The 27,128-nt window shown below is 37.9% G+C and overlaps 1 protein-coding gene across 2 annotated transcripts in view; it reads right to left on the bottom strand.

The window, feature by feature from the left end:
- Positions 1-27,128, bottom strand: part of ADA2 (adenosine deaminase 2) — a 94,658-nt gene that overhangs the window by 26,887 nt on the left and 40,643 nt on the right. For both annotated transcript variants that reach the window (XM_069094310.1, XM_069094309.1), the window contains 3 exons: positions 26,029-26,349; positions 24,211-24,436; positions 23,133-23,343 (listed from right to left, as the gene is read on the bottom strand). In XM_069094310.1, the coding sequence (XP_068950411.1) occupies positions 23,133-23,343; positions 24,211-24,436; positions 26,029-26,341 (750 nt within the window). In that variant the 5' untranslated portion in view covers positions 26,342-26,349. The remainder of the gene's footprint in view (positions 1-23,132; positions 23,344-24,210; positions 24,437-26,028; positions 26,350-27,128) is intronic.

Here is a 27,128-nt window from a genome sequence, read left to right as displayed (position 1 = left end):
GGGAGGGGGAGACAATTTGAAACTCAAGGGACTGGAACTGAATGTTGTAAACTAAAAGTAAATAAACAAATTAATTTAAAAAAAAAAGAAATGAGGAGAAAATGGACTTCATAACCTGGAGAAATTTATATAAACTGATGCTGAGTGAGGACAGCAGAACCTGGAGAACACTGTACACAATTACAGACATATAGTATATATCTGTGACGACTGACTTTGATAGACTGGCTTCCTCTCAGCAATACAGGGTTAGAAGACAACTACAAAAAACTCATGATGGAAAGGGAAGGGATATCCACATCCAGAGAAAGAACTACAGAGTCTGAATGCAGATTGAAGCAAACTACATGTTCTCTCTCTTTTGTGTTTTGTTTTGTCCCTTCTTTCTCATTGTTCACTCCATTGGTTATAATCCTTCTTTACAAGTTAATTAATGTTTAATGTGAAGGTATTTGTAGAACCTATATTTGATTGCATACTGCCTTGGGGGGAAGGGGGAAAAATTTTAAACTCAAGGGATTGTGGAGCTAAATGCTGAAAACTAAAAGTAAATAAATAAAATTTAAAAATTAAAAAAAATTTTAAAAAGGCAATTCTGCGATTCTATTTATCACCCATTAGAATATCAAAAGGAAAATTATAAATTCTGTATCCACTGTGGGAAAACAAGCACATTGAAGCACTGATGGTGAATCAGATATAAGTTTTACAACCATTCAGGAAAACAACTGAGAATTATACAGAAAAAACTACCCAAAAGAGAATAAAGAAAGTGGAAAAGGTCCCATGTACAAAAATATTTATAACAGCTCTCTGTAGTGGCAAAAACTGGAAGCTACAGGATGCCCATCAATTGAGGAATGACTAAATAAATTGCAGCATATGAATGTGATGGAGTACTATTCTGCTATAAGAAAGGAAGAAATATATGAAGTCAAAATGACTTGGAAAGACATATGAAGTGAAGAAGACCGAAGTAATTTATACTACAAGATGTCCCCAAAGTCTTAATGCATAGCATAAAATGGGGCAGCTGGAAGGTTCAGTGGACTTCAGCCTCAAACACTTAACCAGCTTTGTAACCTTGGGCAAGTCACTTAGCTTCTCTTTAACTTAATCCACTGAAGAAAGAAATGGGAAACCACCTCAGTATCTTTGCCAAGAGAACCCTTGGACAGTATTGGCATGCAATGATCCACAAAGAGTCAGACATGACTGAACAACATCTTAGCAACAACATAGCTTTCAAACTAAACTAAGACTTTTGCGACATGCCGTATAACATCAATATTATTAGAGAAAAAAAAATTTGAAGACTTATTGTAATGGGAATGTAAATTTAAAGATCTTCCCTGCCCCTAGGCTAAAGTGCACCTAGAGCCTGGGGTGGGAGGCTTGTTTTTCAATAGATACTTTTTGATTGGCCAGTGGGTCCAAAAGGTTGTTACATTCTCTGAGCCAGGAGAAGGCTATATAAGCCCTGATGTGAGGCTTTGTTTTGGGGCTCACTTTGAGAAGTGCTCTGTGGTTTGATATGGATTCTGGGAAGCCGTTGTCTAGAGCCCCCCCAGCTTTGAAAAACCCAGATGTTGAAACCCAGATGTTGTTTGGTATGGATGTAATGGTTGGACAGTTTGGAAATCTGTCTATTTGATCTGTTTCTGTCTTGATAATTCTGCCTGTATACTTTGAAGTTCGGGGTGCTGACCTTTTTCCCCTGAACAAGGTAAACAATATATGTCTGACTGATTAAAGTAAGCTTGTTAACCCATTTTGAGTTGCTTTCCTTTATCAAAGCAGATCCAAGAACCAGTGTTGGCAGCAAACCCTGAGGACACTTAGGGTGCTTGCTGCTACACTTATATAAAGTGATGAAGAATTAAACAAAAACCTGGAGAACAATTTATACAATAACAACACTAAAAATAAACAACTTTGAAAGTTGTAAGAACTATGAGCGGTACAATGACCATTCATGATTCTAGAGGACTGATGATAAAACATTATCCATGAAAAAGAAATGATGGATTTAGAGTACATTGTGTGTGTGCATTCATTCATTTGTTTATACATACACATATTTCCTTCACAACATGACTATTATGGATATGTTTTTATATGATTACACATTTATAACCTATATCAAATTGCTTGCCTTCTCAATGAGGGAGAGGGGTAGGAAAGAAAGAAGGGAGAGAATTTGGAACTCAAAGTTTTAAAAATGAATGTTAACTTTTTTACATATACATAAATACATGTATCTGTACACATAATATGTATGTATCTCAAATATATTTGTATATAAACATTGAGGGAATTTGTTTTCTTTATACACATTTGTTACAAGGAATTTGGATTTTTTTCTTTTTTTCAATTGATTTGGGGGTTGGGAAGGAGAGAAAATACAATTTTGGTCATTTTTAAAAATAGAGATGTGAGGAGGTGCTACAGATGTGGGATTCTGTATGTACTTTCAGACAAGGTCACCATGTCATTTGTTTTTGGTGAATCATCTTACTTTATTACAAGAGACCTCTCATAGAGACAGGGTAATCACTAAATATTTGTACTGTAAAAACAAAACATGAATGAAACTTTTTTTAAAAAATAAATAAGAGGAGTATAAGGTGAATTTTTGTTATTCTTTCTTGGAGTTCAGCTTTCCAGGATCCAGTTATGGCCATAACAATCTCAGTTTCCCGGGATGATGACTTATAAACATCACCACAATCCCGCAGCCTCAGTTGTCAACGTTTATAACCCTATGTGACTAAACATGTTCCCTTTTCTCCTTGGAACAGGAGCAATGTTCCCAGATCTAAAGGTAATAGCATATATGGCTGATTCCTCTTTCTTGCAATGTATGTTCCTTCTAGGAACATACAGAATCAATCCTGTGTCCTTGAGAACACAGACATTTTGCTTTATCAATTACTGATGTCATACTCCTTTACCCATTCTGTGTTGAGTCACATAGAGCCCTGGGCAGAGCCAATCAGGAGCTGAGTCACATAGGCTTTGGTACCTTCTGGCTCTGAGTCTATCAGTATATATTTTGGGAAACTGATATTTTGCCTTGGGGCTCACTCGTAGGAAGGATGCTTCGCCTGAGGTCTTTTTTGATTTCCTGGACTGGGACTTTGGGCTGTTATCAAGGGGCCCCTCAGCTGACTAAAATCCAGATGTTGGCACTCTCTTAGTTTGGTGATATATTTTCTCCACTTTCACAGTGATGACCTTTCCCCTGAACAAGTGGATAATGTTAGTAAAGGGGGAACCCATAGGGTTGAATGCACAAGCTGGAATGCTGTGTGTTTCCTGACTGGCCCCCATCAAGCCTTGGGAGGAATCTGTGTTTGCCTCAACCAGCCCCCACTGAGGTTTGAGAGGATTTAGGGGAATGCACAAGCTGTGCCTGTTTCGATTGACCCCATTGAGACCTTGGGATAGTGGACCCCCCCCCCTTCTTGCTGGTCTCTGTAAGAAGGGTGATTAGGGAATGCTGTAGGTGTTTGTCCTCCCATTATCAGCAATCCTCTTGTGAGAAGACTAGACTAGAAGAAAGTAAGATTATTAACCCCTTTAAAGCTGTTTTGGTGTCTTTCCTGTCTGACCAGATCAAGAGAGAACCTGTGCTAGCAGTCCTCCTGTGTACTGGTGTTATTGGTCTTAGAAGGAGCAAGGAAGAAATTACCTGTTAGATGTATGGATTGCAGGAAAGTTCATGATCAAAGGACAGAGAGGATCAAAGGAGGTAAAACAGAAAATGTTCATTACATAACATTTTAAAGTTTTTGCACAAACAAAAGCCAATGCAACTAAAATTGGAAGAGAACCATATAAATGGAGGAGGGGGAAAGTCTTTACATCAAGTTTTTCTGATAAAGATTTCATTTCATAGATACATAGAATTGATTCAAATTTCTTAGAATAAGAGCCATTCTTCAACTGATAAATGGTCAAAAGATATAAACAGATATTTTTCAGAGGAGAAATCCAAATTATCAGTAATCACATGAAAAATGCTCTGTCATTAATAGAGTGGAAAATTAAAACATCATTTGGCAAAGCTGACAAAAAGTGCGAATGCCAAATGCTGGAGGGGCTATGGGAAAACAAGTATATTAATGCACTGTTGGTAGAACTATAAACTAGTCTAGCCATTCTAGAAAACAATTTGGAATTATGCCCCCAAAATTATTAAACTGTGTCCTTTAACCCCATAATACCAATATTAGGCCTATATCCTCAAAGAAATAAAAAGCACAAAAGACTCCATATATACAAAAATATTTATACCAGCTCTCTTTCCAGCAGCAAAGAATTGGAAACTGAGGGTCATCAATTGGAGAATGGCTAACCAAGTTATGGTAACAAATGTGATGGAATGCTATTTATAAGATGGAATGCTATATATATAAGAAATGATGAAGGGAATAGTTTCAGAGAAACCTGGGAAAACTTGTATGAACTGATGCAGAATCCAGTGAGCAGAACAAGGAGAACAATTTATACAATAACAATATTGTAAAGATAACTCTGAAAGATTTTAGAACTCCGACCAACACAATTCAGAAGATTCATGATGAAACATGCTACCGACCTATCATTATAAAGAAGTAATGGACTCAGAGGAACAAGGCCAATAGGGGAATTTACTTTGCTTGAATATGACATGTTTGAAAACAAACAACTGTTAAGGATATGGTTTTTTAATGAAGTTAATGATTTTGGTAGTACTGCAAAGCAAAACATCTACCTCTGGTGGTATTTTTTTTTTACTTCAAGTGCCTCCTGATGGATCATGCAGGGAATAACAGTGATATGTTCAATGCCACCAGCTTTAACTTTTGCTACAAATCCAACATTCTCTCCCATTGTTGCTCTAGCACCATCTGTACAGACTCCACTGTAAACCTTCATTTATGAATATAAATGAAATCAACTTTAAGATATATCTCTTCCTCTCTTGTTTGCCCTTCCAAAAGGCAAAAAAAAAACAAAAACAACATTCCTCCTGTATGCTTCCTTCACAAACATCTTACATAAAGTAACAAATGTGCCATGTTAGAAATATCAGTTGTCGGGGCAGCTAGGTGGCACAGTGCGTAGAAGCTGGCCCCAGAGTCAGAAGGACCTGAGTTTGGATCCAGCCTCAGACACTTAACACACACACACAAAAAACCCTAGCCGTGTGACCTTGGGCAACTTACTTAACCCCAATTGCCCTCCAAAAATAAATAAATAAATGAATGAATATATATATATATTCAGTTGTTTCATGTAACTGAATTACAAATTTTGGGCTGGCCTTAAAACTGGCAATAAGCTACTGGAATTGGTCATTACTAATTTCAGAAATTCTTTTGGAAACAGTATCATTCAATAAAGGAATTTTATTAATTTCATCACTATACTTTTTCCCATGAACTATTTCTGACATTTTATTTTTTTTTTTTGGAGGGCAATTGGGGTTAAGTAACTTGCCCAAGGTTACATGGCTAGTTTTTGTGTGTGTGTGGATGGTAAGTGTCTGAGGCCGGAACAGAACTCGGGTCCTCCTGACTCCAGGGCCAGCGCTTTACTCACTGTGTGTAATAAGAATGTAAATTTTAAAGATCTTCCCTGCCCCTAGGCTAATGTGCACCTGAAGCCTGGGGTGGGGGAGGCTTGTTTTTCAGTAGATACTTCTTGATTGGCCAGTGAGTCAATAAGGTTGTTACATTCTCTGAGCCAGGAGAAGGCTATATAAGCCCTGATGTGTAGCTTTGTTTTTGGGACTCACTTTGAGAAGTGTTCTGTGATTTGATCTGAATTCTGGGAAGCCGTTGTTGAGAGTCCCCCGGCTTTGAAAAACCCAGAATGTGGAAACCCAGATGTTGACTGGGTATGGATGTAATGGTTGGACAGTTTGGAAATCTGTCTACTTGATGTTTCTGTCTTGATAATTCTGCCTGTATGCTTTGAGGTTCGGGGTGCTGACCTTTTCTCCTGAACAAGGTAAACGATATATGTCTGACTGATTAAAGTAAGCTTGTTAACCCATTTTGAGTTGCTTTCCTTTATCAAAGCAGATCCAAGAACCTGTGGTAGCTGCAAACCCTGAGGACGCTTGGGGTGCTTGCTGCTACACTGTGCCACCTAGCCACCCCTATTTCTGACATTTAATAGCAGCAGGTAACATAAGATCTTCTCCTATCACATAGAACTTTTTAGCTTTTGCAATTAAATAAGAAGTTTCATAAGATACAAGTAAATACTTTTCATTGATAGCAACAAATTTCTCAAAACATTGTTTTTCTTTATTTGAAGATTTTAAAAGTCATTCAAAATATTCCTTTGCTTTATTGTAGTACACTGCATGCTTGGTATTAAGATGATGTTTTAGTTTAACTGGTTTCATGCTCTCTGAAGCTAAAATTTCATTACAAATTAAGCTAAACTGGGCGGCTAGGTGGCACAGCAAATAGAGCACTGGCCCTGGAGTCAAAGGAACCTGAGCTCAAGTCCAGCTTCCAACACTTAACACAAAACTAGCTGTGTGACCTTGGGCAAGTCACTTAACCCCAAATGCCCTACTTTCCCCCCTCCAAAAAAAAAAATTAAGCTAAGCAAAGAAGTTTTTCCACACCATTATTACTATTAGAAGTAAATCCATATTGCAAAAATGATTCGATATATTTTCTTTTTCTTGTCAATTTAGGTGTACTAAACATGGCAGCAAAGACTCCATATCATTGTCATAAATATTTTTACCTCTTCTGTCTAAATTTAGCCACTTATCCATAACCCAAAAATATTTTTGTTCTAAAATATAAATATTGCTAATAATTCCTCAAATAAATACTAGCTTTAGTTAATGAAATTAATTTGTTTGTGCTTAATTTAAAAAATTGATGTTCACACTTACATACACATACAGAGGTGATAGTGGAGAAATATTATGAAAGAGCTTTTGTCATTACTTGCCGCAATTAAACATTTATATTTCTGTAAAAGAAGGAAATAACAGCAATTTTTAAAATCAAACATTTTAACACAATACAATCCAAAGATACACTAGTTTGATACTTACATGCTGAGGAATGACTGTAGGAAAATATTAAAAGTCTTTATTTTCAATAATTAAGCTATTATGTTCCTGTTAGAGCAGAAAACTTTGTACGTACAATAAAAACACTGTGATTCATAACATAGTTTGGAATCTGAGCCGAGATGTTTCTGGCAGCATTCATTGGTGTGGCATGGCAGGACAACATGCAGAATGCAAAGTGTACATGTTGTGTGTTCAGAACCAAGACTGCAGTGAAGTCGCACAATACAACATGGGCAAGCACTTCCAGGAACACCTTGAATTTGTTATGCATTTGAATTTGAATTAAATTTTGGTCATTGAACATTCAGAAACCTTTCACTGTTGTCAAGTTTTGTGACCCCCACATTCAGTTACTCAACTCCATGTGGAGTCAAGTGTTTAAGAAGCCCTGAACTAGATGGCCTCTGATGTCTCTTCCAACTCAATCTATGATCCTATTTTCTAGTTTTAGAGATAAGAAGAAACCCTAAAAAAAAGCTTATACCTAAATAAACAGCCTAGTGTCTTGAATTTGGAAGACCTGGGTTCAAATCCTGAGTTTGTCATTTATCAGCTGCATGATTTTAGTAAGACACTGAATCCCTTGTGGTCTCAGATTTTTGTCATCTGTAAATAAGGTGATTGGACTGGTTAACTTGGAGGGTCTTTTTCAATGCTTTTATTCTTGATAGCTTCCCTGAGCCTCTATTTCTTTATCAGCAAAATAAGAACATTTATGTTTAATTACCTTTCCCACCAAAGGAATGTCGTGAGGAAAGTGCTTTATAGACTATCAACATGAGCAATACATGTAAGTATTTTTATTAAATTATTCATTAATACATGAATAATAACTCTGAGGCAAGGTGACCCTGCTCCAAGAGATCCATATATTTCTCACCTAGTTGCACTACTTGGGGTCCATGAACATGGGTGGGGAAAAAACTATAATCTCTAACTGAAAATTAGCATTTCTTTCAATTATTTAAAAAACATTCTGATAAGTGGTTCATATGTTTCAATAGAAAGCCAAGGGATCCATAACACAAAAGAAGTTAAACATCCCTGATCTAATCCACTATCCTCATTTTACACTGAGGTACAGTATAGGAGGAAATTGAGGTTCAGTGACTTGCCTAAAGCCACACATAAAGATTACAGAATTATGCAAAGGTGCAAATAACACAGCTAGGAGCCAAAATCAGTTCCTCTGACCCTAAACCCAATTCTCTTTCCCCTATATCCTACATGTACTTTTCCCCCTAGGCTTTATAAAACACACACACACACACACACATTGGTAATTCTCTCATCTCCTGTGATGTGATTCCTTTTCTATCTACAATGCTGGCTAGGGAAGCATTTTTTTTTAAAAAACAGCTGATAAAAATAATGAATTGGTAGAGGTGAAAAAGGAAATGTAGTGGTTTCTTGATTTCTGCATTATGCAGGGGCTACAATTCAGTCACATTAAAGTTGCTCAATAATCCATCCTCTCAGCTCCCTCATCAAGACTTTGAAGACAGCTAATTAGCTGAGGGAAACCTGGATATTTTAGGATTTGGTCATTGGTTCAGGGTCTGGGCCCCTCACAAAGATCCCTAGCAATGTCTGTGCCCAGAGCTCCGGAAGAGACTAACAACGCATTTACAATTAAAACAGAGCCTACTTTCCTGACTGGGGTGGGCAATTAAAGGCCCCAACAGATGTTGATGAAACTTCCCTTTGCAACTGCCTCCTATTGTGTTACTAAAGCCAAGGAACAAAAGCTACCTACTCCACTGAGGCAACAGTAACCAGAAAGGTCTTATCTCCTCTCAATTCCCCTCAAATCTTCCCCTCCACTCTCCCCCCTTCCCACCTAGCAAAATCTGAGCTGGATATCGGATTTCTCTGTGGAGTTCTATAAAAAACTAAGCCATTCTTACAGGATCTTTGATGTCAGACTGGAGAGGGCCCTTCAAGTTCATAATCAATATTTATTAAGCAGCTACTATCTGCCAGGCACTGTATTAAATGCTGGGGATACAAAAGTGGGGAACAAAAAAAGACAGTCCCTTCCCTCAATGAGCTTACAATCTAATGGGGCAAGATAAAACACAATAGGAAGTTGAAAGGGGGAGGGGAGGGGAGAAAGATGAAAAAGTACCCAGCAAGGGGACACGGTAGAAAAGCCAGCCAGAGAAATCCCAAATTGACTTAGCCAGGTGAGAAATGAGATGTCTGATCGGAGCCCTCTACTTAAATGGAGGTTTGTTGTTCATGCCCCCACCTTTAGTGATAAGGTGGAGTGCAAAGTTTGATGAGATCTTATAAGATGAGGTTATTCCAGCAATGAAGTTCTTGTGGCCTGGTGGAGAAGTCAGTCAGAGAAGTTCCAAAGTAGTGCAACCAGGTGAGAAATGAGGAGATACTGACTGATAAAAGGTTTAAGAAAAAAAACAGTGAGAAAGTTTGGAGTAATAAGGAATGTATCCTAGAGGTCTTAGGGGTTATAGTCTCAGAGAAGAATATCAGGAGTCTAAGACCTAGTTTTAAATTTAGCCTCCAACACTATTTACTATATGACCACTTTACCACTATAAGCCGTTTCTCATCCATAAAATGGGGATATTTCTACCCTCTAACTTACAGGGTTGTTGTTGAGGAAAATGCTTGGCTGATCTTAAAGCATTATCTAAATGTTATGATTCAATAAGAAGTTTCCATTGCCCACTTTTCTTCTGAACTCAGATATAAAATTGAAAATTCCACTTGACTAGCTGAAATGACCACTCCAATCATGTTGGCATTGCCACACCAACATCGAATTGCTGGCCTGGGATTCAAGAGAACTAGGTTTTCCCAATAGATGAGTGATCAGAGATATGAACAAATAGTTCTTAGAAGAAGAATTGTGAACAATTAGCAATCATTTGAATTGCTCCATGGGAAAGTAAGGACACTAATGCACTGCTGGTGGAGTTATGAAGAAGTTCGATCCTTATGGAGAACAATTTTGAACTGTGCCCAACAGACTATAAAACTGTGCATACTCTTTAAACCAGAAATAACACTTCTAGGTTCGTATCTCAGAGAGATCAAACAAAAAGGAAAATGACCTACATGTACAAAAATGTATATAGTAGCTCTTTTATGGTGGCAAAGAATTGGAAATTTAGGGAATGTCCATTAATTGGAAAATGGCTAAACAAATTGTGATATATGACTGTAATGGAATACTATTGTGCTATAAGAGATGGTAAGGAGGCAGACTTCAGAAAAACCTGGAAAGATGTACATGTACGGATTACACAGTGAAGTAAACAGAACAAGAAGAACATTGTATACAGTAACAGCAATATTGTAAGAATGATCAGCTGTGAAAGACTTAGCTACTCTGATCAAGACAAAGAGCCAAGACAGTTCCATAGGACCCATGATGTTTTCATCTACCTCCAGAAAGAGAAATGATGAATCCTGAGTGCAGACTGAAGTATATTTTTCACTTTCTTTGTGGTTCTTGATTTTTATTGGGTGTTTTTTTTTACAACCTAGCTAAAATGAAATTATGTTTTCCATAACTTCATATGTATGTGATATATTGCTTGCCTTCTCAATGGATGAGGGAGGGGGCAAGAGGGAGAGAATTTGGAACTCAAAAAAAAATTTTTAATGAATACTATAAATAAAGAAAGAAAAAAACGTTGCTCCAAATCACTAATAATATGAGAAATGCATATCAAAACAACACAAGGGTTTTGCCTCACACCCTGCAAATTGGCAAAGATGACAAAAGAAAATAATCGATGTTGAAGGTGTGTTATAGGAATGTAAATTTTTAAGATCTTTCCTGCCCCTAGGTTAAGTGCACCCGGAGCCTGTGGTGGAAAGCTTGTTTCTCAGGAGTTACTTTGTGATTGGGCAATGGGTCAAGAGGGTTGTTACATTTCTCTGAGCCAGGAGAAGGCTATATAATCCCTGATGTGAGACTTTGTTTTGGGGCTCACTTTGGGAAGTATTGTGCCATTTGACCAGATGAGACTCTGGGCAGCTGTTGAGAGCCACCTGACTGAAAAACCCAGATGTTGATGCTTCCCTCTCTAGTAACTGTGATTTGGTATGGATGTAATGGTTGGATACTTGGAGGCCTGTCTGTTTGAAATGTTTCTGTCTGTATACCTGAAGTTCGGGGTGCTGACCTTTTTCCCCTGAACTAGATAAATGATATGTTTGATTGGTTAAAACAAGATTGTTAACCCATTTTGAGTTGCTTTCCTTTAGAAAAGCAGATCTAAGAACCTGTATTGGCAGCCACCCTGGGTATGTCGGGGTGCTTGCTGCTACAAGGTGCTACAGAGAGATAGATAAACACACTAATGCATTGTTGGTGGAGTTATGAATCAGTACAATCATAATGGAAAGCAATTTGGCAAATAAAATGACTAAAATGGTGATACTCTTTGATGCAAAAATTCAACTACTAGGCTCATAGCCCAAGAAAGCAACTGATAAAAAGAAAGTTACCATACACAGCTAGGTCACAATTAATATGAGTTCTAATAATTGGAAATCAGATGTAGTAAAAATCATAAAATGAAATCAGGGCACATTTAATGCTAGCCAAAATTCAATTTATGTGACACAGAGAAGCTAGTTGAGGGTTTTAATATACTGCTATGTTGTCAGTCTGTAGTTGCCTATCATTGACATGTGGATATAATGTGCCCATATTACCAACAGTTGTGCTAAAAAAAAAAAAATTTAAAGAGTTCTTAACAGAATGGACAAAAACAAGAATACTTCAGATGGAAAAGTGCCAGTACAAAAAGAAGAGGCTTGTTATTATATCAGAACAAAAATTTGATGCAATTGAACAACAAATATATGGTCATAATAAACCTAAAATAGGACAACAGGTGAATCTTCAGTATGAAATACAAAACACAGGCAAAGTAAAAGAGAAAGACAAAGTTACATTAGCTTTTTGTGTTTTACAAACAAAAACAAGGATCTACCATGTTACAATGACAGAAACAGAGTGTCTTTTTATCAGTATCACATTTGCAATAAAAAAATACATTGCTCTTAGCAGAGCAATCATTCAGATAAAAGATTCAAGTTTAAGCAAAGGAAAGAAAATGGAAATGAAGTGCATAGTAAACAAACTTTTACTGCAAGCTTAGCTTGGTTGAATGCTTTAAAAATTGAATTCAATTGCATAATGATAAAATTACCAGAGAGAAAGTCAGTATAGACTGAGGGTGCAGCAGCGAAATATCCTGATGTTTTGAAGAAAATATTCTAAGAAAGTGGATGCATTGATCAACAAATTTTTAATGTGGATGAAATAGGCTTATTCTGGAAAAAAGATGCCTTCCATTCCTAAGGAAGAAAACAACCAGGGTTTAAAGTGTCTAAGGATAACCTAACACTTTTCTTGGGAGGTAATTAAAAAGTGGATTTTAAATTAAAACCAGTGCTTGTTTATCAGTCCTAAAATCCTCATGCTGTAAAAGGCATCAGATGCTTCTTGGTTTTTGATGATCAAATTAGAAAGCACAGGCGATTTTCAAGTTATTTTAGCCCAGCTGCTAAAAATGTTGTAAGGACAACAATATAGTTTTTAAAACATTATTGATTTTAGATAATACCCCAGCTTACCCAGCTATACTTGGCTCATTGTGTAAGAATGTAAGCATGCAAAATTCATTAAGATGTGAATAAAGATCTCTGCACCTGCCATCATATGTATGATGATTTTAAGGAAGAGAAGACAGTTCAGTTTACCTTCCTAAAATATTTTAAATGACAATAACCATATCTTCATCATATTATCAGTGTATGTTTATCTTTAAGTATAATATACAATAATTTTTATATTTTAAAAATACTCTCTTATTTTTAAATAAATGAATCAAAATTACATTTATTCTTACCCTTTACTATTATATTATGTTAATAAAAAGATTTTTAAAATTAAATTTAAATTTTTTCATCACTTCATCAGTTATGATTATAACTTTGAAAAGCACAAATTTCAATAATAGGACCACTTCATGGAATTCATTTGCACTAATTGGGACTTAGTTGTACATCAAAATATTAATAGAAATACTCTTCATCATAAAACAAAGAATTGGAAACAAAAGAGATGCCTGTTGACTGGGGAATGGCTAAACAAATTATGGTGCATTAATGTAATGAAATATTACTGTCCTGTAAGAAATGATGAATGGAATGAATATAGAGAATCATGTAAAGATCTACATAAATTGATGCAGACTAAAGTAAAAAGAGCCCCAAAAATATACATGACTACAACAATGTAAATAGAAATACACACACCCACAATTAAATATAAATATTGTAAAATCACATAGAACAAGCATGACTCCAAAGAGGAGATATGAAAAGACAACCCATCTGTTTTCCATGTATTCTCCATGGGTCTGGTAGGTTGCATACTTATTTTCATACTTTTATATATGTATATATATATATATATATATATATATGTTGATTAGTTTGCTGATTTCTCTTCTTTTGCTCTAAAAATATTTGTTAAAAGGGAGAATTTTCAGGGAGGAAATCACAGGTCCAGACCCAAAAAACTAGAGAATGTTATAAGGATTATGTGAGATAATTTAAGTAAAACACTCCACAAACCTTAAATAAACATTGATTATCATCATTATTGCTAATATGTTGGGCCAGACCAGTAATTTCATTGGTATAGGGAAAATTCAATGAGGAAATTTCTTCTAATACTATAGATTGATACCTTCTCAGCAACTTAAAACTGGAGAGAGTAAACCACAGCATTAAGCAGTCCAAAGACTGTGATACTGCAGCATGGAGCAGGGCTAAGACTTGAATGTAGGCTCCCTATCAACAAGGCTGCACTATCTTAAAATAATAACAGGGGTGGCTAGGTGGTGCAGTGAATAGAGGCACTGGCCCTGGAGTCAGGAGGACCTGAGTTCAAATCCAGCCTCAGACACTTAACCCTAGCCGTGTGACCTTGGGCAAGTCACAACCCCAATTGCCCTGCATTCCCCCCTTAAAAAAGCAAAAAAATAAATTAATTAACAAATAAAATAATAATAACAACAACAATACCATCAAAGCCCAAACTATTGTCCATGCTGTGAGAGATGAGCAACAACAAAGTTAAGGAATGCAACAACAAAGGGTAACATAGAGAAGGGACTGAGACCACCATAGTATATGTGAAGGCCAGGCAGGAACCCTGAAACATGAGGGAATTGGGCTTTGGATACATGTCTGATTGAGTTAGATCCCTTCACAAGTGTGATACAACTCAAAAAAAAAAATAGATGACATGACATAGGGCTGCAAGTTAGCTCTCCTTGAAATTTATGACGATTAGTTTAACACAGATAACCATAGCCCCTTCATGTTCTGGTAACACAAGAAGATAAGATACACATGAAGAAGGTACATTAGAAATACCAATACTGTGGTCAAAGGAAATGAACAGGCAATTTTATGATGAAGAAATCAAAAACTATATATAGTTATCTGAAAAAATGCTCTAAATCACTCTTGATTAGAAAAATGAAAGTTAACAACTTTGAGATATCATCTCACACCAGTTAGACTGGCTAAAATGGTACAAGAGTAAAGGGACAAATGTTGGAAGGAATATGGAAAAATTGGGACACTAATTCAGTGTTGGTGGAACTGTGAACTAACCCTCCCATTTTGTTTTTAGGGTGGGGTTTTTTTTTTTTTGGAGGGGGAAGGTATGGCAATTGGGATTAAGTGACTTTCCCAAGGTTATAGGGCTACTTTTTTGTGTTCAGTGTCTGAGGTCAGATTTGAACTCAGGTCCTTCTGACTCCAGGGCCAGCTCTGTTCACTGCGCCACCTAGCAGCCCCAAACCCAAACATTTTACAGAGCAATCTGGAATTATGCCCAGAGTTATAAAACTGTGTATGCCCTTTGACCCAGCAATAGCACCATTAGATTTGTTTGCCAAAGTAATTAGGAAAAAGGAAAAGAACTTGTGTGTACTAAAATATTTATAGCAGTTCTCTTTGTGGTAGTAAAGAACTGGAAATTGAGGGGATGCCTTTCGATTGGGGAATAGCTACACAAGTTGTGGTGTATAATTGTGATGGAATACAACTATGCTATAAGAAATGATGAGCTGGCTGATTTTAGAAAAACTTGGGAAAGACTTACATGAAATAAAGAAAAGTGAAATGAGCAAAACTAAGAGGACATTGTACAGAGTAACAGAAATATTGTCATAAGAACAACTTTAAACAACTAATTTATTTTGAGTATCATAAATACTCATCAACTATAAAGGACCTATGAAGAAAGATACTCTCCACCTACAGAAAAAGATGATTGATAGATGGATGGATGGATAGATAGATAGATAGATAGATAGATAGATAGATAGATAGATAGATAGATAGATAGATAGAGATAAATACATATTTGTATCTAATGGTATCCTTCTCTAAGGCAGGGTGGAGAAGGAGGAAGAAAAAAAGGTGCATAGCAGAGAACAAAAGAAAATATAGAAGGAAGCACAGTGGGGTAGAGCCAAGATGGCAGAGTAAAGGCAAGGACTCACCTAAGATTTCCCACAAACCCCTCCAAATACCTTTTTAAAAAAAACCATTCTAAAATTCTAGAGGAGCAGAGCCCACAGGAATAGACTGAAACAAATTTCCAGTCCAAGACAACTTGGAAGGTCAGCAGGAAAGGTTGCTCTAAGGTGAGAGAGGAGCACAGTCCAGCACAGGCTGCACTAAGTCAAGAACAGCCCCAGCAAACTAAGAGCAGGCCTCAGGGGACTGAAGCACTGGCAGCAGCAGCAGTTTCCAGACCTTGCAGTCCACAGATACCAAAGACAACTTGGAAGGTCAGCAGGAAAGGTCTGTTGCACCTGGGTGAGAGTGAAATGCAATCTAATGCAAACTCCACCAGCACAGCCCTGACCATAGCAAATCAAGAGAAGGCCTTGGGAGTGACTGAATCAGTAGCAGCAGTGGCAGTAGCTGCTGCCAGAGATCTCAACCCACAGATGGCAAGGGGGTTGAGCAACTGGTCAAAAGGAGATTATAGGGATCTTTTGGCTAGCACTGAGGCAGCCCCTGTTGCTTTGCCCACATTCAGATCCTAGTCACAGTCCTGGGTGGCAGTCCCAGGGTGAGGAGGAGCGCTGGCACAGAAGAGCTTGTGGCCATAGTAGAGCAGGGATGCCCCTCATAATTCCAGGACAGAAAAGACTGATTGTGATCACTCACGGACCCGAGCACAGGCCAGGAGAGTGGTAAACAAACACCCCTCCTTAGATCATACCACCTGGAAAAACTGAAAACTTGCAGGTCTTTAGAAGCACCTCTGAAAACAGCTGCACAAAACCCCTAAAGCTTGGGACAGAATGCAATCCACCCTGGAAGCAAAGCTCTACTTTAATAAACAGTTAAAAGTCAAGAAATAGGCTGGAAGTCATTCCCTAATTGACAAATGGCCAAAGGATATGAACAGACAGTTTTCAGAGGAAGAAATTAAAGATATCCATAAGCATATGAAAAATGCTCTAAATCACTGATTAGTGAAATGCAAATCAAAGCACCTCTCAGGTACCACATCTCACTGGCCAGATTCGCTAAGATGACGAAACAGGAAAAATCATAAATGCTGGAGAGGATGTGGAAAAATTGGAACACTAATGCATTGTCTGTAGAGTTGTGAACTGATGCACCCATTCTGGAGAGCAATCTGGAACTATACCCAAAGGGCTATAAAAAAGTACATACCCATTGACCCAGCAATACCACTTCTAGGGCTGTATCCCAAAGAAATCACAGAAGTGGGAAAAGGACCCATATGTACAAAAATATTTATAGCAGCTCTATTTGTGGTGGCAAAGAATTGGAAATCAAGGGGATGCCCATCAATTAGGGAATGGCTAAACAAGTTGTGGTATATGAATGTAATGGAATAGTATTGTGATATAAGAAATGAGGAACAGACAGACTTCACAATAACATGGAGAGACTTATATAAACTGATGCTGAGTGAGGAGAGCAGAACCAGGAGAACTTTGTACACAATTACAGACACATCATATGTGTGCTGACTAACTTTGATAGACTGGGCTCCTCTCAGCAATACAAGGTTAGAGGACAGCTCCAAGGGACTCATGATGGAAAGGGGTATCCACATCCAGAGGAAGAACTACAGTCTGAATGCAGACTGAGGCAAACTACTTGCTCTCTTTCATTTGTGTTTTGTTTTGTTTTGTCCCTTTTTTCTCATTGTTCACCCCATAATCCTTCTTTACAACATGATTAATGTTCAATGTGAACATATTTGTAGAACCTATATTTGATTACATACTTCTATGGGGGGAAAGAGGGAGGAGAAGGACAGGGAGAAAACTTGAAACTCAAGAGATTATAGAACTGAATGTTGTAGGGGCGGCCAGGTGGCTCAGTGAGTAAGAGCACCAGCTCTAGTGTCGGGATGACCTGGATCAAATCCGGGCTCAGATACCCAGCACCACACCCAGAAATAACTGGCCGTGTACCCTTGAGCAAGTTACTTAACCCCGATTGCTTTAAAAAAAAAAAAAAGAACTGAATGTTGTAGACTAAAAGTAAATAAATAAATTAAAAAAAAAAAGAAATAGGATGGGAAAAGGAGCAAACAACAGGAAAAAAATGGACCAAAAACACTATGGTGACAAGGAAGATCAAAACACATACTCAGGGGTGGCTAGGTGGTACAGTGAATAGAGTACTGGCCCTGGAGTCAGGAGGACCTGAGTTCAAATTCAGCCTCAGACACTTAACACTTGCTAGTCATATGACCTTGGGCCAGTCACTTAACCCCAATTGCCCTGCCTTCCCCCCTCCAAAAATAAAAAGAAGAAGACAAAGACAACAAAGTCAAAGTTCCTATATCCAAAGCCTCCAAGAAAAATATGAATTGGCCATGGAAGAGCTCAAAAAGGATTTTGAAAATCAGATAAGAGAGGTAGAGAAAAAATTGGGAAGGGAAATAAAAGTGATTCAAGAAAATCATGAAAAATGAATCAACAGCTTGTTAAAGGAGACACAAAAAAACACTGAAGAAAGCAATACCTTGAAAAACAGACTAGGCCAAATGGAAAAGGAGGTCCAAAAGCTCACTGAAGAAAATAATTCCTTAAAAATTAGAATGGAGCAAATGGAAGCAAATTACTTTATGAGAAATCAAGATACTATAAAACAAAACCAAAAGAATGAAAAGTAGAAGACAATGCGGAATATCTCATTGGAAAAACAACTGACCTGGAAAATAGATCTAGGAGAAAGAATTTTAAAATTATTGGACTACCTGAAAGTCATGATCAAAAAAAGATCCTAGACATCATATTTCAAGAAATTATCAAGGAAAACTGCCCTGATATTCTAAAACCAGGGGGTAAAATAAAAATTAAAAGAATCCACTGATCACCTCCTAAAAAAATCCCAAAATGAAAACTCCCAGGAGTATCATAGCTAAATTTCAAAGTTCCCAGATCAAGGAGAAAATATTGCAAGCAGCCAAAAAAAAAAAAACAATTCAAATATCATGAAGCAACAGTCAGGAAAACATAAGATTTAGTAGCTTCTATTTAAGGACTGGGGGCTTGGAATATGATATTCTGAACAGGTGGTTAGGATTACAATCAAGAATCACCTACCCAGCAAAACTGAGTACAATCCTCCAAGGGAGAAAATTCATATTCAATAAGATGGAGGACTTTCAAGCATTCTTGATGAAAAGACCAGGGCTGAAGAGAAAATTTGATTTTCTTTTTTAATGATTATTTATTTATTTTTAGTTTTCAACATTCAGTTCCATAAGCTTTTGAGTGTTAAATTTTCTCTGCCTCCTTCCTCTCCCCTTCCTTCTTCCCAAGATGGTGTGCAATCTGATGTGGGCTGTACAAATATATTCTTATTAAACATATTTTCAAATTAATCATGTGGTAAAGAAGAATTAGACTGTATGGAAGGAACCATTAGAAAGAAGAAACAAAACAAAACAACAAAAGAAAAGGAGAGAAAATAGTACTCTTTGATCTGCATTCAGACCCCATAGTTATTTCTCTGAATATGGATAGTATTTTCCATCATGAGTCTTTTGGAGTTGTCTTAGAAGTTTGCAATGCTGAGAAGAGCTAAGTCTATCAAAGTTAGTCATTATACAATGTGATTGTTACTGTGTGCAATGTTTTCTTAGTTCTGGTCAGTTCACTCAGTATCAATTCATATAAGTCTTTCCAGGTTTTTCTGAAGTCCACCTGCTCATCATTTGAAAATTTGACTTTCAAATACATGACTCAAGAGAAGCATAAAAAGATAAAGAGAAAAGGGAGTCACAAGAGACTTAATAAAGTTAAACTGTTTACATTCCTACATGGAAAGATGACGTTTATAACTCATAAGACCTTTTTCATTATTAGGGTAGTTACAAGGAATATATATATATATATATATATATATATATAGGGGTGGCTAGGTGTGATAGTAATGGCAATTAAAGATTCCCCTGTATTGGCTTGGTTTTCAAATTGATTGTATTAAAACCCAGAGTTTGTTAATCCCACCTGTGGGATGGGCTTGTTGATGTGAAAAGAAAGTCCTGAAGTGGGAGGAGCTGGTGACGTAGATTTGGAGAGACACTGGAGAGAGGCGGAAGTTCTTTTTGGAAGCAGCACCTCGTGGAGAGAGAGAGACTAAGAGATTGCTGGTGGCCGCTTTGAATTGCCCTGGACTTTTGAGACCTGCCCCCTGAGCTGCCAAGGACTGAGGAGACATGGCTGTTTTGCTGGTACTTTGTCTGTCTGTTTTGATGTTATTTTGCCAGATTTGTCCACTGGTGAAAGACTGTCCTGTTGAAGAAGTCCTGGAACCTGGCATTTGGTTAAGAAGGCCTGAGACTGTCCTGCAGACAGAGAGTGAATAGTGTCCACTGGTGAGGGACAGTACTGAGAGTGAATACTGTCCACTGGTGAGGGACAGTACTGTTGTTGCAGGGGTCTGGAGACTGTCCGGCAGACAGAATGAATACTGTCCACTGGTGAAGGACAGTGCTGTTGTTGCAGGGGTCTGGGAGCCTTTCTGTTGGTTCAGAAGCCCTGAAGAAGGATTTTCTTGTTGTATGTTTATAGAAATCCTGGGAGAGGGCTTTGCTAATGTGTTCAGGGGTTCTAGGACTGTTCTACAGACAGGATAAATTCATGAAGGGACTGGCAATGTATCTTATGGCCTTGCTAAGCCTTGTCTCCCCAGGAACTAAGATTGCTGAGAACTTGCCTCTGTGTCAAGATGAAGAAAAGACCTCCATTTGGGTATTAAGTGCTGTGTTTAAACTTGATGTAACTCTGGGGTAGATTCAATTGTGATCCAGGGGTGGGGAACTTTTGACCTTTTTGTGTTCTATGGTTGAGCAAATGAATGTATTTTACTTATGTTTGGAAACTAATCTCCATTTGAGAAGAGGGGCTTTGTGGTGGACTTAATTAAGGTATAGCCTAGGGGTGGAGAAGTATTTGGAACAGAGACTTTGTAATTGATTGAATGATTGGAAAGTCCTGGGGTGGGGTAGGCCTTGGAGATTATTTAATCACACTTAGTAAATACTGTATTTTGAATGATGTCATGTTTTGATCTTCTCTGTTCTGGGTTTGTTACTGAATAAAATAGAGAGCACCTATGCTGGTATTTTGAACCTGGGAAGTTGCCTTTCCTTGGTATTACATTACACTAGGTGGCACAGTGAACAGAGCACTGGCCCTGGAGTCAGGAGGACCTGAGTTCAAATATGGCCTCAGACACTTAACATTTACTAGTCTTGTGACCTTGGGCAAGTCACTTAACCCCAATTGCCCTGCCCTCCCCCTTCCAAAAAAAAAAAAGAAAGTAAAAGGAGTATATATAGACAGAGGGTACAGGTGTGAGTTGAATGTGAAGGGATGATATCTAAAAAATAAAATTAAGGAGGGAGAGAGAGGAATGTACTGGGAGAAAGAGGAAGGGAGAGTCAGAATGGGGTAAATTGTCTCACATAAAAGAGGCTAGAAAAAACTTTTACAGTGGAAGGGAATAGGAGGGAGATGAGGTGGAATGAGTGAACCTTACTCTTATCAGAACTGGCTCAAAGAGGAAATAATATACACACTCAATTGGATACATAAATCTTTCTTACCCTACAGGGAAGTAGGAGGGGAACTTGGGGGGGGGGGTGATAGAAGGGAGGGCAGATAGACAGAAACAAAACACTTTTAAGGAGGGACAGGAGGAAAGGAGAGAGAGAACAGAATAAACAGAAGGGAGGATAATAGGATGAAGGGAAATACAATTAGCAATACTAACTGTGAAAAAAAATTTGAAGCAAGTTTCTCTAATAAATGTCTCATTTTTAAAACATATAAAGAACTAAGCCAAATTTATAAAAATAAGAGTCATTCCCCAACTGACAAATGATCAAAAATATGATCAGTTTTCAGATGAAGTAATCAAAGCTATCTATAGCCATATGAAAAAATATTCTAACTCACTACTGATTGGAAAAACGCAAATTAAAACAATTCTGAGGTATTACTATTATTATTATTATTATTAAAATCATCCCAAAGATAATTACAATTATTATAATAATTGGCATTATTATAATACCAATTCGATTGGCTCATAGGTGAAAGGGTAAATTATTAATGTTGGAGGGGATGTGGGGAAAATGAGACATAATGCACTCTTGATGGAGTTGTGAACTGATTCAACCATTCTGTAGAGTAAATTAGAACTATGCCCAAATAGCTATAAAACCAAGCATACCCTTTGACCTAGCAATATCACTACTAGGTCTGTATCCCAAAAGATATTTAAAAAAAAAAAAAAAGGAAAAGGACCTATATGTACAAAAATATTTTTAGCAGCTCTTTTCTGGGGGCAAAGAATTAGAAGGTAAGGGGATGCCCACATTTTTTTTTTATTTTTTCATGTAATTATTGATTTCTCTATGTCCCATTCTAATTTCAGGGAGTATGGCTTTTAGGTAAGGTTTGCCACTTTCATTCTAAGTAATAATTACCCTTATTGAGGCAGCTAGGTGGCTCAGTGAATAGAACAACACTCCTGGAGTCAGGAGGACCTGAGTTCAAATCTTGCCTCAGATACTTGATACTTAACTATCTGTGTGACCTTGAGCAAGTCACTTAACCCCAACTGCCCTGCCCTCCCCCCTCCAACAAAAAAAAATTAATAATTACCCTATTTGAAGTCTGATTTTTAATGCCCTTCTTTTCCTTTCCCCCATGTCTCCTCACATACCAGTTCCATATCAAATTACAAATAGAATTAAAATACTAATCCTCCAGAAGGCCCATGTGAAAATATAAATGTTTCCTGGAATTCATCAGGACCCATTAACATGTTGATACAAATTAGTTCATCAGATTATCTAGCTGTCACCTAATATATTTCATTGCCCAAAGGAAGAAGAACAGTAGAAATCTACCTTTGACAGCAAGGAAAGCATGAGACTTGTCCAGGGCTCCCAGTGCAAGACTCTGGGCAGCAAAGAAACTGTAAGAGGGCTCTAGGACCGAGGAGCAGGAAGGAGAAGTCACTAAGGAAGAAAGTGGCCCTGAAAGGAGAAGAAAAGGGGCGGCCAGGTAGCACAGCAAGTAAGAGCACCGGCTCCAGTGTCGGGATGACCTGGAGATCAAATCCTAGGCTCAGATACTCAGCACCACACCCAGAAATAACTGGCCGTGTAACCTTGAGCAAGTTATTTAACCCCGATTGCTTAAAAAAAAAAAAAAGAAAGGAGAAGTAGGACAATGAAGAGAAATTTCGTCTATTTCACAATTTTGCCTGATGTGTGGTTTTGCTGGACCTAGAAGTTAGATTTAAGAGTCCTTCACCCACTTTCTAAATTTAGGAGGTAGAACAAGGAGCCAATGAAGGTCCCAAGGGGAAACTTGAGAACCCAGCATGTAGAAGGAGCAGACTAGGAGAGAGATGAGAACTAAGAGGAAGGTGGCAAACTTACCGGGTACAGCATGGCTCTTAGCTCCAAGTACTGCACATTGTCCTCATAGAACTCCTTCAGACCCCTAGCGAAGTACTCTCTAAACACTGGTGCGTAATGGACAAGGCCTTCAACGGCAGCAAAGATGTTTTCAAACTTTGTCCAAATGACAGCTTGATCTGAGTATGCTATCTCAGGGTTCTCCAACACCAGTGTGAAGTTTTTCAGCAAGCTGTCATTAAGCAAAAGGGAGTCATGCCAGGGAGAAGCTTCAGGTAAAGGGGCTTGTGAATTTCCTTGTGAAATTGTGCGACATCAGATCCATACCTACATGTCTCTTGCATGGGCCCAGAGGACTCTGTCTTTCCAGTGAGAGAAGGCAGAGTTGAGTGAGAGAGGAGTCACAATTTCCCTTCCTAAAAACTTATTTCCCAGAATTCTCAGAAATGTCTGAAAGACTCATATCAAAAGAAGTAGAGGTTTCCCTCTAATCAGAGAAATTTGGTGTTTTATACTCTGTTCTTCCTCATTTCACATCCTCTCAGGACTTGGGTATTTTACTCAAGTTATTTTGACTCTAATGGAGAGTTGCATTAAAATGTTCCATGGAAGTTTTGTAAAAATATGTATAAGTCCCTTAAGACTGAAAGAATCTCTCTTGCATCCTCTCACAAAACATACATGGATAACTCACTTTATGCTGTAAAATCATCCTGAAAAATTATCTTATTTGTAAATCAAGTTGGATTTTATTTCCAGTCCAATGACTACTATTTTATTTTGATTTTCAAATCATGTTTTAAATGCACTTGAAGTGCATTGATGTTATAGGTTTTCATGTAAGGAAATTGCTTGAAGCAAGATACATTAGATGTACCATATTCTCTACACACTAGGCCCTAAATGAATGCCTTTTGACTAACTAACTAAACTCAGCTCTAAAGCCGAGAGGCATCTCACCGCAGATCACAGACTTTTTGAGTCTCAATATCTTTATCTACAAAACTATAAAGTATATATAAAAGTATAATAAAACCTCTTGTGTGGTTTACCTCACATTGTAAACCTTAAAGATCTATGTAAATGTCAGCCAACTCACCTGTTATCAAACTCGGTGACATTTTGAAGTTGCCTCCTATACTTTGCTACCAAAATCCACTCAGAGCAGTCCTCTGGCTTTGGGGTTGGAGGGGCAGGGTCAGCAAATCTGAACTTCAGGTTGCCACATGGAGTGAAACAGAAATGGCAGTGGGGTCTGTAGGTAACATTCTTCACCAACCAGTCGACACTCAGGATGCCAAAGTCATGGAGGTGTAAAGCAGCTCCTAAGAGGGAAAACAAAACTACAGATTAGGGACCATAGGTCAGGGGTGGGGAAACTGAAGCCTTCTAGGTCCTTGGTTGTGACCTTTTGACTGAATTCAAATTTTACAGGACAAATCTCACCTAAGTGGAGAACAGATGATCATACATAGGAATTCCTGTCCTGACCAAATTTCCTTGGATCCAAACCTTAATGGAAATTTCTGGCTTTAGCTCTAGATCCTTACTTAACTAATCTCTCAAAGCCCTGTTTTGTTTTGTGTTTTGTTTTGTTTTCTGTTTAGAATCTCCTAAAACCTACTTTGTCTAGTCTTGGAAGGAATGACAGCCAGGTATACTTGCTTTCCAAACAACTGACCAAGTTGAGCTTTGGAGCATCTCCCCTGTGTTTTGGGAAGCCCCAGATCACTGAACTATGGCCACAACTCCCTTTGCTCCAGCTCCCAGAGTGACACTTCCTAAGGTGACTTCCTCATCACTCAGAAAGCCCTTGTTTAGGGTTTCAGTGATAGAATGGCTCCACTGAGACACTTGTCTTTGGGGGATATTTTCCTGATATGAGAAAGAAATAGGGGCAACTAGGTGGTATAGTGAATAGAGCACCAGCCCTGGAGTCAGGAGGACCTGAGTTCAAATCCAGCCTCAGACACTTGCACTTAACTAGCTATATGACCTTGGGCAAGTCACTTAACCCCAATTGTCTTGTCTTCCCCCCTACAAAAAAAAAAAAGAAAGGAGTAATAGTGGTAGTCTGTCCCTGAAAACCAGCCTGGTGATTCAGGAGGTGAAAAACTGGATCAGCTGAAAAGGAAATAGCTAGGGAGTACAGTTAAATTAGATTAAAGAATAAAAAAGAACAACTAAAAGGATAGTGGAATATTTAAAAACAGTCATACAATTCACTGGCCTCTACAATCCTACTGCGGTATATGTATAGCACTTTATAACTTTTGAAGTTAATGCCAGACATTTTTCCAGTCCACTTTATCCTAGAAGTTCATCTGGGTCCAAAGACCTCAGCTGCAGCCTCATACTTCTGAGGCTCCAACAACATTGCTCAGCGGAATCTTCCTAAAGGCAAAGGTTTTGGCTTCCAGTGTGGCATTACCAATCGCCATCCTTAGCTTGCCTTTTTCAGTACTATGAGCAAAAATATAGGGAACAGGAGAATGTAGTGACATAGCTCCCCAATGTGTCCTATCCTGTTTTTTTGTTTTTATTTCAATAAATATTTTCCAATGATTTGTAAAAAAATTTTTTAACATTCTTTTTTCAATATTTTGAGTTCCAAATTCTCCCTCTTTCTCTTGCCTTAAGAAGGCAAGCAATATGATATCAATTATACATTTGAAGTCATGCAAAACATATTTCCACATTAGCCATGTTGCAAAAGAAAAAACACTAAAAATAAAAAACAACCCAAGAAAAATAAAGTTATGTTCCTATTCTTTTCCATTCAGAAGAACTGGTAATGGAGAAAAGAATTCCAAAGCAATTGTTTTAACTTCAGGTTCTCCAGATAATTGGGTTTCCCACTTCTTCATGAGCTTAACCCCTAGATAAGTTCACCCTACTCCTAGATAAAGGCCCCTACCTTTTGGCATCTTCTTTAAGACATGGAACACCTTACTTTCTTCAATGAGCTTCTTGGCCCGGAAGAAGTGCATACTAGGTGGAAATTTATTTTTCTTCATTGCCTGTGTAATCTCTGCATTTTTGAGGGCCATTAGTTTTTCATTGGCCAGTTCCTCTTGTTCTGTTAACAACAGCTCCCCCCCAATTCGCAACATCTCTTCTTTCCTTATAAGAGCTTTCCGTTCATCATCTAAGGGAAGGGCTAAGCAGAGAGAAGAGGCCACTATGGCCAGCAACAGGGCTGACCATTTAGTCTGGCCAGTCAGCAGCATGGGGATACCTAGAAAAAGAAGAAACATTTGGGTGAATACCCATTGTGGGTAAATCAAAATTATTTGAAACCAGCCTGGTGATTCAAGATGTAAGAAACTGGATCAACTGAAAATGAAATAACTAAGGGAGTGCAGTTAAATTAGGTTGAAGAATAAAAAAGAACAACTAAAGGAATAGTGGAGTATTTGAGAACAGTCATCCAATTTGCTGGACTCTACAATCATAATGCTGTATGTGCATAGCACTTTATAGCTTTTGAAGTGTTTTGTTAATCATTTCATTTGATCCTTGTGACAACTTTGTGAAGGGCAGGTATAATTAACCCCCATTTTACAGATGAAGAAAAAGGGTCAAAAAAGTGAAGTGATTTGCCCAAGGTCATATTTCCCCATGCTCAGTTAGTAAGTGGTATAGCTAGAACCAGAACCCAGGGTTTCTGGCTTCTATTCCAGAGTTTTTCCCATTGCACTGTGTTGCTAAAACTCAGGGCTTTAGTTTTCTTAACCTCCCATCTTAGGTAAATCACTTTACCCTTATGAGGTTCAAGTTCCCTAATCAATTCATCAATTACCATATGTAATGGGGCTTGGAGTATGCCCAGATTCCCTAATATGAAGGTACCCTGCATTCTAGATTCTCCTACCACATGGGTGAGAGTGGTCTCCTTCAATTTGTTACATATCAAAAAATGGTTGCATCTTTAAAAACTTACCAGATTGTGCCTCTCTCTCTCTCTCTCTCTCTCTCTCTCTCTCTCTCTCTCTCTCTCTCTCTCTCTCTCTCTCT

This window comes from Petaurus breviceps, unplaced genomic scaffold (assembly GCF_028583685.1).
Source record: "Petaurus breviceps papuanus isolate PSGF00001 unplaced genomic scaffold, PetGlider_PUasm1.0 216, whole genome shotgun sequence".
Lineage (NCBI taxonomy): Eukaryota > Metazoa > Chordata > Mammalia > Diprotodontia > Petauridae > Petaurus > Petaurus breviceps.
Note: the sequence above shows the minus strand (reverse complement) of the source record. Positions and strands in the feature narration are given on the sequence as shown.